At 46.7% G+C, this 18,314-nt stretch overlaps 1 protein-coding gene across 1 annotated transcript in view; it reads left to right on the top strand.

Moving 5' to 3' along the window:
* Positions 1-18,314, top strand: part of NLRC3 (NLR family CARD domain containing 3) — an 820,465-nt gene that overhangs the window by 543,468 nt on the left and 258,683 nt on the right. The window contains exons 10-12 of the mRNA XM_085630169.1: positions 13,361-13,444; positions 14,074-14,157; positions 14,288-14,371. Of these exons, the coding sequence (XP_085486295.1) occupies positions 13,361-13,444; positions 14,074-14,157; positions 14,288-14,371 (252 nt within the window). The remainder of the gene's footprint in view (positions 1-13,360; positions 13,445-14,073; positions 14,158-14,287; positions 14,372-18,314) is intronic.

Raw genomic sequence — 18,314 nt, 5'->3', positions numbered from 1 at the left:
TGGCAGTTGCAGGTCAGTGAATGTGTGTTTTATGAGTGTTTGTTGGCCATGTTTAGTGGCTTTGTGCCATTCGAATAGTGTATTCTTGTGTTGTTTTGTTTTGTCCTGGTTGTGTACGTGCGTTTTGAGCGTGTGTACGGTGTGTAGATGGGCCATTTGGTTGTACGGTGCTGTCCTTGTGTGTGGCTTGGCACGACTCGTACATGCGGTTGTGATGTTGGGGCATGGGGTGCGCTCCGTACTTAGGAGGTTGTGGTGGGGGTGCGACTGGAACGTACTGGGGTGTACTTAGACGGTGGTACGACACGTACAAGGGTGGGGGTACGACTCGAATGTACTGGGGTGCGGGTACACGGTGGTACGACACGTACAGGGGTGGGGGTACGACTCGAACGTACTGGGGTGTACTTAGACGGTGGTACGACACGTACTGGGGTGGGGGTACGACTCGAACGTACTGGGGTGTGGGTACATAGTGGTACGGCACGTACAGGGGTGGGGGTACGACTCGAACGTACTGGGGTGTACTTAGACGGTGGTACGACACGTACAGGGGTGGGGGTACGACTCGAACATACTGGGGTGTACTTAGACGGTGGTACGACACGTACAGGGGTGGGGGTACGACTCGAACGTACTGGGGTGTACTTAGACGGTGGTACGACACGTACTGGGGTGGGGGTACGACTCGAACGTACTGGGGTGTGGGTACACGGTGGTACGACACGTACAGGGGTGGGGGTACGACTCGAACGTACTGGGGTGTACTTAGACGGTGGTACGACACGTACAGGGGTGGGGGTATGACTCGAACGTACTGGGGTGTACTTCGACGGTGGTACGACACGTACTGGGGTAGGGGTACGACTCGAACGTACTGGGGTGTGGGTACACGGTGGTATGACACGTACAGGGGTGGGGGTACGACTCGAACGTACTGGGGTGTACTTAGACGGTGGTACGACACGTACAGGGGTGGGGGTACGACTCGAACGTACTGGGGTGTACTTAGACGGTGGTACGACACGTACTGGGGTGGGGGTACGACTCGAACGTACTGGGGTGTGGGTACACGGTGGTACGACACGTACAGGGGTGGGGGTACGACTCGAACGTACTGGGGTGTGGGTACACGGTGGTACGACACGTACTGGGGTGGGGGTACGACTCGAACGTACTGGGGTGTGGGTACACGGTGGTACGACACGTACTGGGGTGGGGGTACGACTCGAACGTACTGGGGTGTGGGTACACGGTGGTACGACACGTACAGGGGTGGGGGTACGACTTGAACGTACTGGGGTGTACTTAGACGGTGGTACGACACGTACAGGGGTGGGGGTACGACTCGAACGTACTGGGGTGTACTTAGACGGTGGTACGACACGTACTGGGGTGGGGGTACGACTCGAACGTACTGGGGTGTGGGTACACGGTGGTACGACACGTACAGGGGTGGGGGTACGACTCGAACGTACTGGGGTGTGGGTACACGGGGGTGTGACACGTACAGGGGTGGGGGTACGACTCGAACGTACTGGGGTGTGGGTACACGGTGGTACGACACGTACAGGGGTGGGGGTACGACTCGAACGTACTGGGGTGTGGGTACACGGTGGTACGACACGTACAGGGGTGGGGGTACGACTCGAACGTACTGGGGTGTGGGTACACGGGGGTACGACACGTACAGGGGTGGGGGTACGACTCGAACGTACTGGGGTGTGGGTACACGGGGCTGTGACACGTACAGGGGTGGGGGTACGACTCGAACGTACTGGGATGTGGGTACACGGTGGTACGACACGTACAGGGGTGGGGGTACGACTCGAACGTACTGGGGTGTACATACACGGGTGGGGGTTCGACACGTACACGGGTGTACATACGGGGGGGTGTACATTAACGGGGAGTACGACTCGAACGTAAGGGTGCTGGGGGGAGTGTTTGGCGCGTATGCGGGTACATATCTCCATGGTTGCAACGGGAGTTCGGTGCGGACGGTGTTTTTTCCATACGGTTGTAACATCGGACGCACGGGATGGATCGTGATTCCTCGGTCGGACTTGACTTTTCACATTTGTACGGTAAATCGTGCGAGGACGTGTCGGACACATTTTCCGACCCGAGGACGTGTGGGGAATCATTCCCAATGCGGTTCGTATGGACTTTTTACCATGCAAATCGTGATTGCCAGTTCGTACGGCACTTGTACGATTCGTACGGTAAAAAGTCCGGATACGAGTCGCACGGGGAATTTTTTTGCCGGATCGTAATCGGCACCTATATGTGAGTGTTGGGGTGTATAATTGACCATATGTGAGAGAGAGTGATTGCAAGAGAGTGAAGACCAACGACTGTGCCAGAGCGGCGGGCCGCACCCTGCCACGAGGCTGCCACCATGACCATGGCTCTCCTCGACACAGGCCCCCTGCGAACCCAATGGCACAGCACCACAGACTTATGTCTGTACAGACTACTGTTTTCAATCTACACTGCGTACAGCAGGCCTCACAATTCAGATGGAGTAGCGATTGCAGATGACGCAGTGCAGTACACAAGATACAGTGCTCCCAGTGCGGCCCTCTCGTGCCACACATCATCGCAGGGTGCACCCACGCTGAGTACCTCAGATGCCAATCACTCAGTGCACCACAAGTCATCGCCACATGGCCTTACTGGGGCAGAATTCAATAGACAAAAGATATTGGTCCGAGTGCGGCCCCCCCGGACAACGCATCATCGCAGGGTACGTACACGCTGAGCGCCAAAGGTACTACTAACTCAGTGCACCACAAGACATCGACACGTCGCCTTACTGAGGCAGAATTCAATAGACGAAAGACATTGCTCCGAATGCGGCCCTCCCAGACAACGCATCATCGCAGGGTATGTACACGCTGAGCGCTAAAGGTACTACTAACTCAGTGCACCACAAGACATCGACACGTCGCCTTACTGAGGCAGAATTCAATAGACAAAAGACATTGCTCCGAATGCGGCCCTCCCAGACAACGCATCATCACAGGGTATGTACACGCTGAGCGCTAAAGGTACTACTAACTCAGTGCACCACAAGACATCGACACGTCGCCTTACTGAGGCAGAATTCAATAGACGAAAGACATTGCTCCGAATGCGGCCCTCCCAGACAACGCATCATCGCAGGGTATGTACACGCTGAGCGCTAAAGGTACTACTAACTCAGTGCGCCACAAGACAGCGACACGTTGCCTTACTGAGGCAGAATTCAATAGACAAAAGACATTGCTCCGAATGCGGCCCTCCCGGACAACGCATCATCGCAGGGTACGTACACGCTGAGCGTCAAAGGTACTACTAACTCAGTGCACCATAACTCATCGCAAGGAAGAGTGAACAGTTTTATGTCAGCAGTGAGGCATACTATCACTCGAAAATCACCCAAAAATACTTATAATATAAAAAGAACAGAAGAATCAAAGTATATTAATGATTACAATCCAGTAATTTTGAAGATGTGGAATACAAATATGGACATACAATATGTTGCAGATAACTCAATTCCTGTTCCTCTCATACTATCCAAATAGAAGTCCATACCTGGAAAACATATGTCTATATGAAATACTGCAACATTATAGTTTTAGAAAAAATGTTACAGAGAAAATGAATAAAGTGAAATATGCTGTAATTGGATCTGATGGATGTTTCTTGAAGAAAGCCAAAGGAAATTTGATTAATCACAGGAAATTAAGTTGTGATACTCCAGATAAGAGAGAGTTTTTCTATTTAGCTCTTCGCCAACTCTTCAAACCTTGGAGGACTGAAATGGAATTACTTGGAGATTTTGACTGCTATGAAGATTCTTTCAAAGCATGTAAAGACATTGCTACCAGTGAGGCCCGCCCAGACCACGCATCATCGCAGAGTGCGCACACGCTGAGTGCTTCAGGTGCCACTAACTCACTGTATCACAAGTCATCACCACGTGGACTTATTCAGGCAGAATTCAATGCAAGCCGCAACACATGGTGCCACTAACCCTGTTCAACCCAAGCCGGCGACACGTGGTGCCACTAACCCTGTTCAACACAAGCTGAACGATCCCACATGTGTAACTGTGTCCTGAGTCCTGAATGGCAGTGACCCCAAGTCCATGGCAGCGACCACAGCACCAGACTCCCTCTGATTAGTTAGGCATATTTCCATATGCAAGGCCAGCGACACATGGTGCCACTAACCCTGTTCAACACAAGCCGATCCCACATGTGTAACTGTGTCCTGAGTCCTGAATGGCAGTGACCCCAAGTCCGTGGCAGCGACCACAGCAGCATACTCCCTTTGCTCAGTTAGGCAAATTTCCATATGCAAGGCCGGCAACACGTGGTGCCACTAACACTGTTCAACACAAGCTGATCCCACATGTGTAACTGTGTCCTGAGTCCTGAATGGCACTGACCCCAAGTCCATGGCAGCGACCACAGCACCAGACTCCCTCTGATTAGTTAGGCATATTTCCATATGCAAGGCCTGCGACACGTGGTGCCACTAACCCTGTTCAACACAAGCCGATCCCACATGTGTAACTGTGTCCTGAATCCTGAATGGCAGTGACCCCAAGTCCATGGCAGCGACCACCAACCTATGCATGTGGCTGTGGGCACTTGCTCACCACTACATCTGGCCTGCACTGCGGTCAGAAGGACTCACAGTTCAGATACAGTCACAATTGCAGATGAAGCAGTAGGCAAGAGACATAGCTCCCACTGCGGTCCATCCGCACCAAGCAGCATCACAGGCTCATACACTTCGACAGTGTATTCTATACATATTTCATCTTTTCATGATACGCCTACACTGCGGTCAGTAGGGCTCACAATTAAAATTAAATCTTGATTCATTAATTACAGATTCCACTAGGTAAGTAACTATCACAGGCCTAAAACCTACATAGTATCCTTGCTTCAAGAACTTTTTTTATATCAGTTATACCTTTAGTACAATCAACAAATTCATCTTTAAGTGCAAACAAACACTCAACAACAGTCCACACAGCGGGCAACAGAGCTCGCAATTTTAAATTTTGACACGTGGTGCCACTAACCCTGTTCAACACAAGCCGCGACACCTGGTGCCACTTACCCTGTTCAACACAAGCCGATCCCACATGTGCAACTGTGTCCTGTGTCCTGAAGGGCAGTGACCCCAAGTCTGTGGCAGCGACTACAGCACCAGACTCCCTTCAGTTTTATTTGTTGTTATTTTCTTTAAATAAAATGTTTCATATGTAAACCTATACAAGACTAAGATTCTTATTTATCCAACCACACAGGGACACTTCCTGGCCCAAGAAGGTTGTTGGGGGTATGTTGGTAATGTGGGAAGAGGGTGCGTTACCTGCTGATGTGAGGAGAGGCAGCGTGAAAGGGGTATCTCTCACAGAAAGAACTCCGATATGTTTTCAGAAATGCCTCAGACAGATGCCAGCTTACGGACTGAATCACAAAATGGTTTTTCAATGCTTATGTAGTGTGAGTTATGAACCGTTCGCACCCAGACTCGCAGAGGGACAACTGCGGCCCATCCGCTTGACTCACAGACGCAGTACTACGAGTCGTCCGCTCCCAAAGGAACAGCACCGTAGTAGTTCGCAGAGGTACAGGCAAAGTAACATACTAGCTCGCAAAGGTAGATAGCTACGAGCCGAAGGACTTGCTTCTAACGGCATAGCTGCGAAGTGGTGATGTTGGACAGAGGCAGCGTGAAAGAGTTATCTTGAAGAAACAGTGCTCTGGTATATTAAATTGCCCCCGAAACCTTTCTTTTATATTTTCACTCGATGCGAGAAAGCCCACTTTCTGGACCAAGACCTTGCTCCCTGCCAAATTTGGCGTATTTCCGTTCAGCAGTTTGACCTGTAGCCTAGTCTAAAGTTTCCTATGGAAAATCCATTGAGAAAACATGTTTTCACACCCCCACATAGCTACCTGATGCAGGCGTACTCGCTGTTGGTGTGCAGGTCAGTGCTCTAGTTGTCAACATGTCACAGCCACTCCCTGAGGGCAGGTTTGCACACACACCACACCCATCCGGCACATGCATCACAGGCCATGTGACCACGCAAATATACTGCATCGACAATGTCACATCCTTTATTGCGGGTGGTGACTGGATGGCGGACGCTCCACGGGTCTGAGTCCATGAAGAGTTGCGCAGAGGGTTAGCCACACCCTGAGCTGCATGGCCATCAAGGGCCTACTACCACGTGGCGCGGACTTGACTTGAACAGGGTTAGTGCCGCCTGAAGCTGATGTGCCCGTCAGGGGCCTATCACCACGTGGCGCCGACTTGAGTTGCACAGAGTTAGTTGCACCCTAAGTTGTATGGCCGTCAGCGGCCTACCACCACGTGGTGCTGACTTGCGTTGCACAGGGTTAGCGGCCCCAAAAGCTGATGTGGTCTCCGCCATTGATGACTCAGGACTCAGCGACATGTGTGAGATCTGCCGGGCCACGGAGAAGCTGATGTGGTCTCTGCCATTCATGACTCAGGACTCAGCGACATCTGTGCGATCTGCCGGGCCGCGAAGCTTTGACGGGCACGTGGAGTGCCCAATGGTAGACACTCCAGTGGCAGCAGGTCATTATTTGGTCATGGCTGTGCAGGGGTGGCAGTGTCTCTCTCTCTTACTTCCCTCTCTTCACTCTCTCTCTCACTCTCTTCCTTCCTTTCCTTCTATCTCTCTCTCTCTCTCTCCCTTCTCCCTTTCTCACTCCCTTTCTTTCCTTCCCTCTCTTTATCCCTCTGGCTTTTTTTTCCTTCTCTCTTTCTCTGTGCCTCACTCCTCTGATATGCGCATTACACACATCCTTATTTTGTGCTTTATTTTCCAGGCTGTGTCGTCGACATTGATGGACCCGACAGGAGTCTTCCGCCTTGTTGTTTTGTGTTGAGTTTTTTAAATTTTAATAAAGTTTTTGGTTTTTTCTTAAGTGCTGTGTAACTCTTTCTCGTTCTTATTACTGTTATTTGGTGGTGTCCACCATGGTGTTAAATTTTGGGGCAGTTATCGCGGGAATACTGGTGATGTCTGCAGTTTGCACCAGCTTCTAAATAGTGTGTTAGAGTTATCTCAACTTTAGTTGCATTAAAGTGCTGATAATGAGATGCAGAGTAGGCGTTCCCATGCAAAAATACATGAGATGCCCCTTTGCGATCTATTCTAATTACTAAAATCCTGTATTGAATTCCACTGTGGTAGTGGGTGCATTTACAGTGTACACACAAAATCAATAAAGAAATCTCATTGTATTTATAGTGGGTCAGGTGCTGGATCTTGACGGAATACACTGCCCAGTTTGTGTATTTTTCTGTACATGAAAAAACCACATCACAACTTTCACAACGAAAGCCAAAAAGTACGAAGCAAAACAAATTCCGTTGATAAGCCCCATTAGCACCAGAGATTTTACACCTGCTTTCTTGTGGTGTTAAGCAGGACGACTACCTGCAGCATGAAAAGGAACACAGCCAAGAGCCACACCTGAACACCCACATGTGCCATAGAGTCAATGAGCATGATACACGGATACCCATGAGGGCCATAACACTCCTCGCAACAACCCCAGGACCTCCAACGCCCCCCCGAACTCGCATCTGAGCAAGTATGTTCATGTGGTTATTGTGTTAGCATGATAGGCACCGGCCCTGCAACATCACAGTGGGCTGTCTTCTGTGGACGTTACCATGTCACCTCAGCATTGGCAGTGAGCCTGGAGATGTAGCTACGCACGCATCCTCCTGCATGCACAAGTGGCAAAGGGAAAGGAGTGTCTCACACATGTCCGTGTGCAAGAAGTGCGTTAAGTGTGTCTCTGTGTTCTGCAGAGGCCACCACAAGGGCCGCAGCAGTCGATGTTGTATAGTGGCATGCACCACTTCCAAACGGCAGTGTCACGGTGTGATTAGAATGTCGCAGGACATGCACCAATAGGCATTACAAAGGTGTGCTGTAGGAATGCACAGGATACAACAGGGCAGCGCACAAATGTGTGGGGGCTCGTTGGAGGGAGGAGCAGCTGTTTGGCAACGTAACACACAGTGAACCCGCCCATGTGCCACGTGCTGGGCATCTCATCCATGATGACCAGGGTCGCAGACATCCCACAACACCCACGACTGGCCTTTGTACACATCCTGTATGAATGCACCTGGAGAAGTTACTGTAAGGATGAAAGGTTCTTTGTCTGAGCTCTCTTGCGCTAACACATCTGCTGCTCCGATAAGGAACTTGCAAGTAGCCAGCCCCCCTGACAGATACGATAATATTTGCATCCGTCTCCCACACTACCCACTGCCCGATTTGAGAACAACGAGTGGACATCCCACACTCAAAAGTCCTTTGTCGTACTTAGCGTACATGAAATGGCCTTCACACGTACTCCCACCACAACCCTGCCCTGCACCCATTGCACACAGACCCGGCTCATTGCACCAAGCTGTGCCATTTCATCCACAAGACTGGCACACGGCAAGCCAGTGCAGCTACAAGCAGAGCCATTGACACATAGCATGGCATCCCGAACACATGGTCGACTCCATTCACGTCCACCTATACCTTGCACGTCTGCTGCATGTCCTGGGTGCACTGCCTTTGCAAGTGCTGCGGATCACTTATCAGCACCATATACAAGTTACCGTGTTCCAAACAAAACTTCCTCCTACTACGTATAAAATATTGCTGACACTACTTGGACAGGTGTGGCACAGCACCCAGAGCACATGACTTCACAGCATAGGACACACAGTTTGGGCTCACGGTTTCATCCCCAAGTCCAGCAGCAGCTCAATTTAGCAGCATAACACTCTAGGCAATAACTTATTTAATTTCCGTACCCCACACTTTCAGACCGGTAGGGGTCAGTATTTCAGCGCCTTTATCCCCGAGTCCGGCAGCAGCTCAGCTTACGCCCCCAGCGCCATCAGACCCGTACGAGTGAGTATTTTGCACTTTCCAAATACCAAATTGATTTGATACACGCAAATTTACCTTTGCTCTCACTGTATAACACCCCCTAAACACCATACACAACTTACAAAATTCGAAACAAAAGTTCCTCCGAGTAGGTATAACTACATGCTGGCACTACTTGCACAGATGTGGCACAGTGGCCAGAGCACATGACTTCACAGCATATGAAACACAGTTTGGACTCACGCTTTCATCCCCGAGTCCGGCAGCAGCTCAGCTTAGCAGCATGAGACTCTAGACAATACCTCACATATTTTCCGTACCCCAGCACTTTCAGACCAGTAGGGGTCAGTAGTTCGTCCTAGTAGGTATAAACACATGCTGACACTACTTCCACAGGTGTGGTGCAATGGAGAGGGCACCTGACTTCTCAACATAAGACACAAAGTTTGGGCTCACGCTTTAATCCTCGAGTCCCGCAGCAGCTCACCTTAGCAGCATCAGACTCTAGGCAATACCTCACTTAATTTCCGTAGCCCAGCACTTTCAGCCTGGTAGGGATAAATAGTTGGCTTTGCACCCCTGTATAGCACACCCTAAACACCCCACAGAGGTTACAGTGCTCCTACCCTTCTCTTTCCTCCTTTTTTCGCCCTTTTTTCCCCTTACTTTTTTCAACAGAATCACAAAATGGCTGCCAACACTTCCTAGTTGCAACTGCTCGCAGCCAATAAGCAGCAAGCCCGTGCTCGTAACGCCTCAGTCAATCAGATGTCAGAATTCCCAAATATCGATATCTGTAAATTTAGATATTTCTCCAAAACTACTGAATGGATTTACACCAAATAAACAAAAGCATGCTTTCTTAACCAAGACCCTTCTCCCTACCAAATTTGTGGTAATTCCGTTCACCCGTTCGACCTGTAGCCTTGTCTAAAGTTTCCTATGGCAATTAACATGGAGAAAACACGTTTTGGGACCCCCCTTTTTTCTAGGCCCCCCCCCCCTTGACAAATCACCCCCAAACTTTCAACATAGGAGCTGATTTGAACAAAGAATTAGTTTGGAAAATTTCATGAAGATTCATCAAACAACTCCAAAGTTATAAGCAAAACTAAAAATGCTCTTCCTATGGAAACTTGGTCCTAACTATAACTACCTAGGTAATATATATATATATATATTACCTACTGGCGGTCGCCAGTAGGTAGTTATAGTTAGGACCCTGTTTCCATAGGAAAACCGCAACATTCTATTTTGAATAACTTTGGCGCCGGTCGACGAATCCTCGCCAGATTTTCAAAATAGGTGGGGCGCTGCGCTCCGCTCCTACCCTGAAAGTCTCGGGGGGATTCGTCAAGCGGGGGCTGAGATAAAAGGGGGGTCCCAAAACGCGTTTTTCCCATGCATTTTTCCATAGGACCTTTAGACACAGCCACAGCCCGAACGGCTGAACAGAGTTCCTTGAAATTTGGCAGAGAGGTAGTCTACAGGTCAAGGAAGTGCCTTTTGTAGGTTTGGTGTAAATCTGTTCAGTAGATTCTGAGAAAATAGCCTTTAAATCAATATATATATCTGAGCCAGCTTACGGTGCGCTTACGGTGCGCTTACCGTACGCGTACGGTGACGTGCGCGAGCGCGATTCTGATTGGCTGTTCGATCTAAGTAAACATTCGAATCGGTCGAAACCAGGAAGCGGCGGCCGCCATTTTCTCTCTTGCACTCTGAGGGGGGCTGCAAAAACCAAGACAAAAAACATCTACAGGGGGAGTATATTCAGTTCTTAAACACCCAGCATCCATATATGTGTCCCCAAACAACCCCCAAGGCCAAAAAAACAAATTTATTTTTTTTCGAAAAATCGCCGATTACGCTTACCGTATGCGTACGGTAAAAAATTTATAAAAAAAAAAAATTATCCACACTTTTCCCACCCCGTGTGCAAATGGTGCCCGTAGGGCACCATTTGTGCATGGCCTATATTTTTAAATGGAAAGTACAAATGAATAACGTTCACAACGAAGCGCATGATATGTCCCCCATTTGCGCACGGTGCGTGAAGTGCATCGTGCGTACATGGCCCATCCCGCGTAACGTGGGCACGCGGTGCGCACAGCGCACCGCGTGACCACCGTGCGTGCACGGCACTAACTGCGTAAAGTGGGCGCGCGGTGCGCGAAGCGCACCGCGTGCTCACTGTGCGCGCACGGTGCGCAAAGCGCACCGTGCGCGCACGGAACGAACTGCGTTAACTGGGCGCGCACGCCACGAATGGCGTAAAGTAACTTAGCATTTAAAAAAACTTACAAATTCACTGAAAAAACCATAGGTTTCACACACGTTATAGTTAGGAATTAGCATTTAAAAAACCTTGCAAATTCACTGAAAAAACCATAGGTTTCACACAAGTTATAGTTAGCTGTACATTTCACTCGTAAAAAACCAATGAAATTCCCCCGTTATAGTTAGTGCAGGCAACTATAACTCACGCGACCGCAATCCTCTGCTGATGACATATGTGTCTTTATGAAAAAAAAATATTTGTAATATATGTATAGCTAAAATTTAATGGAAGAAGACATGGGCAAATAAGTGTCTAAATACAGTATTAGCATCAGCAGAGGATTGCGGTCGCGTGAGTTATAGTTGCCTGCACTAACTATAACGGGGGAATTTCATTGGTTTTTTACGAGTGAAATGTACAGCTAACTATAACTTGTGTGAAACCTATGGTTTTTTCAGTGAATATATATATATATATATATATATATATATATATATATATATATATATATATATATATATTGGAAAAAAACAAGGGTTAAAGTGGACATGAGGAAGTTAGTAAGATTTTCACCTACATTAAGAAACCTTGGAAATTCACTGAAAAGTACTACTGCTCAAGACCCATAAAACTGCCAACGTTCGCCTGTTATACATCACTTATACGAAAGACTCAAGTTATACAAAAGATTTCAGATGTCATCAGTGATGTAATATGTGAGATTATAAGCAGTGCATCACGTGGTGCAAGTTATACTTATTTAACTGTCAAAGTGAATTTCTAAGTTGTTTTTTTAACATACATTAAAAAATTGTTTTTTTTTTTTTTTAACAGAAAGTAATATCTTATTATTATGACGTTTGCAGCCAACACCCTGTGGCCAGCTAACCATGTGCACGGGGAGTTGATCCCTCGCATAGAACGGCCTTTGGCTGTGCATGGTGGGGGGTTAACCATACTGCACCCAAACACCCTTTTCACCCATAGGTGGTCAAGTCCCTATTGGCTGGCAAGCACCCACAGACATCCGACGTACATTCTTCATTTTTTTTAAATTCTTTTTCCAATCTTGTGGTAGTCTATGAGAGCCACAGGGGTCAGAATGGCCCCTGAGGGAGTGCATGGGGGCTGCTCTGGCTCCCGCAGGACTATTGGAGGATTGCAGTGCTGCAAAAAAAATGTATATTTTATATTTAAGACAGGAATCCCCCTCAAGGTCCAGAGGGTCAACCTACCTTTTTATGTCTCATTTTTTTAATATACAGGATCAGGGTACCAAAACCCCCAGTCCTTTTATGGTAGCTGAAGCATTTTGGTTCAGATTGTGTCCAGCCAATTACAGTGGAGCAAGAAAACAGTCTGCAAAAAAAAAACCTTCTTGGCCAATCAGAATCCTTTATTTTTTTAATTTGTAGTCGCTCTGGATTCTTGAAGGACTCCTGCAGTACCAACTGTCAGTATACCTATAACTTTTTAACCTTAATTTCTTGAAAACTACTTAACAGATTTACACCAAAACACAAAAAGCAGACTTTCCGAGTAAAGATGTAGCGTTTTGCCAAATTTGGTGTACTTCTGAACATACGTTTTACTGTATTGTTGTCTAATTTTTCCAATGGGAGAAAAAGAGTTTTGGAAGCCATCCTTTTTTCTAGGCACCTACTTGACGGATCAATTTTTATTTTGGAAGGTATTGTGAATATTCGGCAAACTGAAGCAAAGTTATAAACAAAATAAAAAATGCTTTTCCAATGGAACCTCTGGCTCGCGTATAACTATATGTGCCACTGTGCGGCAGATAGATAGTTCACCTACTTATTATTTGCTCATTAAATGATTGACTCATGCTTTGTTTTCATTCATTGTCTCAACTTTTTTTCAACCAGTCGTTCTTTTATGCCTTTACTATTCATTGCATTCTTGAACCAATCTAATCCTTTCCATCTATACTCAATTCATTCATTCACCAGTTTCTCTGTGATATACTGTATCATCCACTCCTTCGAAAATGTACTGATTTGATAGTTTCATGACCACCTTCACCCGCCTCATGTTCACTCATTCCCTGAGCAGTCCATCTTCTCTTTAACTGATCACTCACCTGCAGTTTGCTTCTTTCGCAGGCTATCCAGCAACTGCGTGGGGGATGCTGGCGCGGCAGCACTGGCAGAAGCGCTCAAGGTGAACCAGAGCCTCATCACCTTAGAGTAAGTCCTCTCATCCTCTCACATACTATGAAACATGCGCTTGTGTTCAGTACCGTAGTTCAGGAGCAGAGGGCTTGAACATCAGATGGCGGCAGGAAATGCAAGTGTGGGCAGGTGAATTGTTGTTATTGCGAGTTGAAGAATAATCTTTTATAGGCGGCTCCTGTGCTTAATTGTGACAGTCGTTGAACTCATTTTAGGGGACTGGGATTAATTACATCATTAGACTTAAACCCAAACAGCGAGACTGACAAATGTAGAAAAAAAAAGAAACAGAAAGGAAGTGGAAAAACAGGTCGGGAGTCAGTGACAAACGGAGAAAGCAGAGATTAAAAAGAACCTGCAACAGTGAAAGAGAGAGAAAGGCATTGTATGATGGAGGAAGAAGCAAGCATGAGTGAGAATAATGACTAGGCAGGCTTGATAATCAGCATCCCCAGCACCTACTTTTAAAACAAAAGAAGCACCGGGGGTCTTATTACATAGGTTTTAACAATAATATTCTTTCTCTATCACTAAGCAAGCCCTGAGCAGTGCACCATGTTGTAGAAATGTTGCTTTAAAAATGTGAAAACCAAAAGCAAATCAGATTGAGTCATTCAATTTATTGATTTACCTCTCCATCTTAGTCTCCAGAGCAATTCGATCAGTAACTTGGGTGTGACGGCCCTCACAGAGGCACTGAAGCAAAACCAGGCGCTGGCCCACCTCAAGTGAGTCCTAGGAGGGATCCGCGCCAGCTTGATCCCAATTTCTATGAGTGTCTTAACTGTTATTCTTACTTGTTGCTCCCCAGTTGGCTTAATATCTCTATCTCTTTTCTCCACCTTTTGTCTCTCCCAGCCTTAGAGAAAATTCCATCGGAGTGAAAGGTGCGGGAGAGATCGCCAGCGCTCTGCTCCAGAATCACACCCTCAAGAACTTAGAGTAAGTCCCACTGTCCATTTACAGTACCTTGTGCGGCATCATCCTTTGTGTGTGAAGTAACGCTGATTGCTAGGCAAGGATCATTGTTTGAAAGCATGATAACTCAAGGAAAAATTCAGCCACTTTTCATATTTAAGTTAATTCGTACTCTGCTTTCTACATTCGTATAATATAGACAGCACAAGTTAATAAAAATAATTTCGGGGAGACATTGATTATCGAATTTACTGTAACGTTTCACAGAGCAAGGCGTTTTGCATTCTCAGCATGTACATCTACGTCAAGGAGATTTAAATAGTCATGTTATTTGGAGCTCTTGATTTAGTATTCAGTGCTTGTCTTCAATGCCTGCTATTCTGCGAATGTTGTCAGAAGTCATTGGTGGCCACGATGAGCGCTGTTTGTGTGCTGTCGTTCTTTCTGAATCCTGATTGGGTCTTGTCCAGCAGGTATTGGATCTCGAGCTGGTTTGAGAGTTGCTTGTTGATGGCCTTCTGAATCACTTCAGATCAGTAGGGGAGTGGGGAGATGGGTCGGAAGTTGCTCAGTTGGTTTAGGTCAGCTGATGGTTTCTTGCGGAGGACGTTGACTTCTGCATATTCCAAATAATCTGGGAATATGACGGATGTGATGGAGGTATTGACGATGTGGGTGAGAGCAGTGCTGATTGGTGGTATTCCCAGATGTAAACGTGATGGGGACATGCATCTGTTGAGGCCCCTGAGTGGATGGTCCACATGATTGTTGCTGTGTCGCCTCTCGTGAGGGTTGTCTATTTAGTCATGTGGCCTTCTTGGTTGGTAATAGGTAGGTAGGCATTGAGTTCACTAGGGTCAGGTTGGTGTACTAAGTTGCTGTAGATGTTTGTCATTTAGCTGTGGAAGAAGTTTGATAGGTCGTCGCAGAGTTCTTGAGAAGGGGTGATGGTGAAGTGAAGTCTTTGTGATGCGCATGCACAAATGATTTCGGACCGCTTTTGCCCCCATATTTAATGTAAAGTAGTTACCTTCTGAGTAACCGTGTTTTTGGTGGTATTCCAGGTACTTTGCTTGTTAAACATGAGTGGTGCTTGGGCAGCATCCTGTGCTTTTGGCATTTCCCAGGTCTGTTATGGTCAAACATCATCTATGGAGTGTGGTAACCCGGTTAAATGTGAGAGGCTGCACTGTGCATCAACAGTGCACTTCAATGCTGGAATGCAGCTAACTTTACAGTCCACTGTGGCAACTGGGCGTCTCTAGGCACCTGAGCAGGCTAGAGGGGATGACCGTCTTGCCGCTTCTGGACTACCTTGTCTAGAGTGCTTGTGAACTGGATTACTGTCGCGTTTTTCATGAGATATGGGTTTCTGTTTAAGACTTGATGAAGCACAAAGAAGTACAGTGAGTGCTGCAAAAAAGGATTCCCACCATCTCACAAACTACTGACATAATCTTCTTCTCCCTTGGGGCCTCACAAGTTCTCATGTTGCCTCTGTGTTTAGGATGTCAGCTGTGTAGTGCCACACATGCTCAGTGAACAAACTCAGTGAGAGAACTAGGGAATCTGACATTGAATCGTGAAAACATCAGAAGAATCTATGGAGTAGAAGATATGGGGTTACAGGGAAAACCTGCCCCAGCAGCTATCCCAAATACACCTGAGTAAAGTGATGGCCTCTACAGGTCATGAAAGTATGGGTGGCCTATTAGTGAACGACCAAATACCTCCTTTGGCCCATAAAGTAGAAATAGAGGTGGAGCACATACAATTTGTAATTGTAACCACGGTTGAATAGCAGTATGAAGTGGTACATGATGTGCTGAACCTAGATCTGGAGTCAATAGTTCTGCCACAATGGCAGGTAATCCGTACTAAATCAAAATAAGTCACCAAAAGCTCCAGAAAACAACCATCAGAAGCCAGAGGTCAACCAGGAATGGCCACCCATGCACCCTTCTTTAATGGAAGCGGAGTCAGTGGAATCTGAGGAACAAAGGTCTCCATTATCATCCACCCTCATGGCTTCAAAGCCATAGGTATTGGATGATAAGTAATAACAGGTACAACCATATTCACACCATATACTCCACTGTAACTCTGGGGAAACCAGTTCTGGGAGTCTTCTGCATGAGCTGTGATTCAACCAGCCTCTGTGCCAGGATTCTCTGCAGACAGCGCAGATTGTGAACAGTCGGGTGGGCAGCCCAGGGACTTGGGATGGGACCTGTTTTGGAAGTTTGATAGTGGAGGCCAAGAAACTAGACACCAGGGTACTTAGGTGGTGAAGCATTGAACTGGAATGTGAAGGATAGTGCTACCCCCACCAAACATGTGGGGGGCATGTGCGTGCTCCAGGTTGAAGCAACAAACAGGAACGTTTTTCGGCCTGCCCTACATAAATCTCCGCTTGTCCAAAACTCAGGGTACCAGTGTTCCAGCTACTGTTAGTATAAAGAATAAGAAAGGGCAAAATGGGCTAGTTAAACAGAAAGAGAATGTTGTTTGGAGCAAGCCATTTAGAAATTTGTGATTATGTAATCAGAGAAGCTGCTAAGAATGCTGTTGAAGTTAGAGTAGGATACTGAGTTAATGTTTGCAGGTAGAGTTGAGTATGGAGGTGGCTGTGCATGTAGAGCTGACTGCATAGACCTGCAAAGTTCAAAGGACTATGTGGCGTGGCTACTGAAGGTAGACAAACACAGTTAACTTGCCCAGATAGGCACTGTCATCACCAGCAGTGGCATTGTTCTTGTAAGTAAACCCTTTTACAGAAATAGTAAAGAATACAATTGCCATCAGATATATGTTGCCCAATTTAGTCAGACATACTATCTGACATAATATTGTGTCCTAAATATCATTTATAGATATATTCTTCTATTGGGTGTACATTATAGCCTCATAGCCCACCATAGTGGGCTATACTGGCTATTAAAGGCCCGCTGTAGTCTGCTCGGGCCTTTAACAAGGGAGCTGGACTTTAATAGCCGGTATAGCCCAGCTACGAAGGGCTATAAGGCTATTAGAACATTCTGCCACTAGAGGGCAGAATGTTCTAACAAATAAAACAAAGGCATCTCGAAGTCCGAGGGGATTTAAATCCCCCGAGCGCCAAGAGGCCTTTGAGAAAACATTGGAATTTTGCTTTGCGGGCATTTACCGGCCCTTAGAAGCACAGAGCACTCCATTGTCTTAAACGGAGTGCTCCACATTCCAATGTTCTAATTTCTCTTATTAACTCCAGTGGGGTTATATTTTTGTAAACAATATTTAAGACACAATAGGGAAAATGTAGTTTTTTTCCTTGCAAAATTGTGAAAAGGAGAGAGCAGTATAGTGCCATATCTGCGAAGATGTTATGGTGCTGCTCCTTTTATAGTAAGCGCTGGTGCACTCTCTGGCTGGCCAATGCCACCCACGTACTTTTGCACCAGGGTACAAAGGTGCCTGTGTGAGTCTAGCATATATTTTATACTGTAAGGCTGGTATTTCAGGACAAAATACTGTGCTTTGACTGTGCTTTACTGTGCAACCCACATGAAAAGTTAAAACAACTGGGAGAAAAGAAATCTTATCTCCATCTTTTTGCCTGCCTTTATCAGTTGTATTTTTTTGGCACAAATCGCTGTCTACAGATGTTAATAGATGGGGCTTTGCATCAAAATCATGCCCTTGTACCACCCATGGGGCACCCCTTTTGATGCAAAGTAATTTAGTTACATTTAGACAATTTTCCTGTGCAAAAGTAAATAATAAATATTTTGTGTCCATTTGCGCCACTTTTGGTGTCTTTGAAGTGGCAGAAAGTGTTGGTAAATGTGTCCAATATTTACATCACACAATATTCTGACTGTATAATTCTGATACTGCACTTATAGCAGCATGATCGCCATCCTACGTATCTAAGTGGTTTATAAATGTGACCATTTATTCATTCATTCAGTGAAAATGTCCTTTGTTT

Source organism: Triturus cristatus, chromosome 10, assembly GCF_964204655.1.
Source record: "Triturus cristatus chromosome 10, aTriCri1.1, whole genome shotgun sequence".
NCBI lineage: Eukaryota > Metazoa > Chordata > Amphibia > Caudata > Salamandridae > Triturus > Triturus cristatus.
Note: the sequence above shows the minus strand (reverse complement) of the source record. Positions and strands in the feature narration are given on the sequence as shown.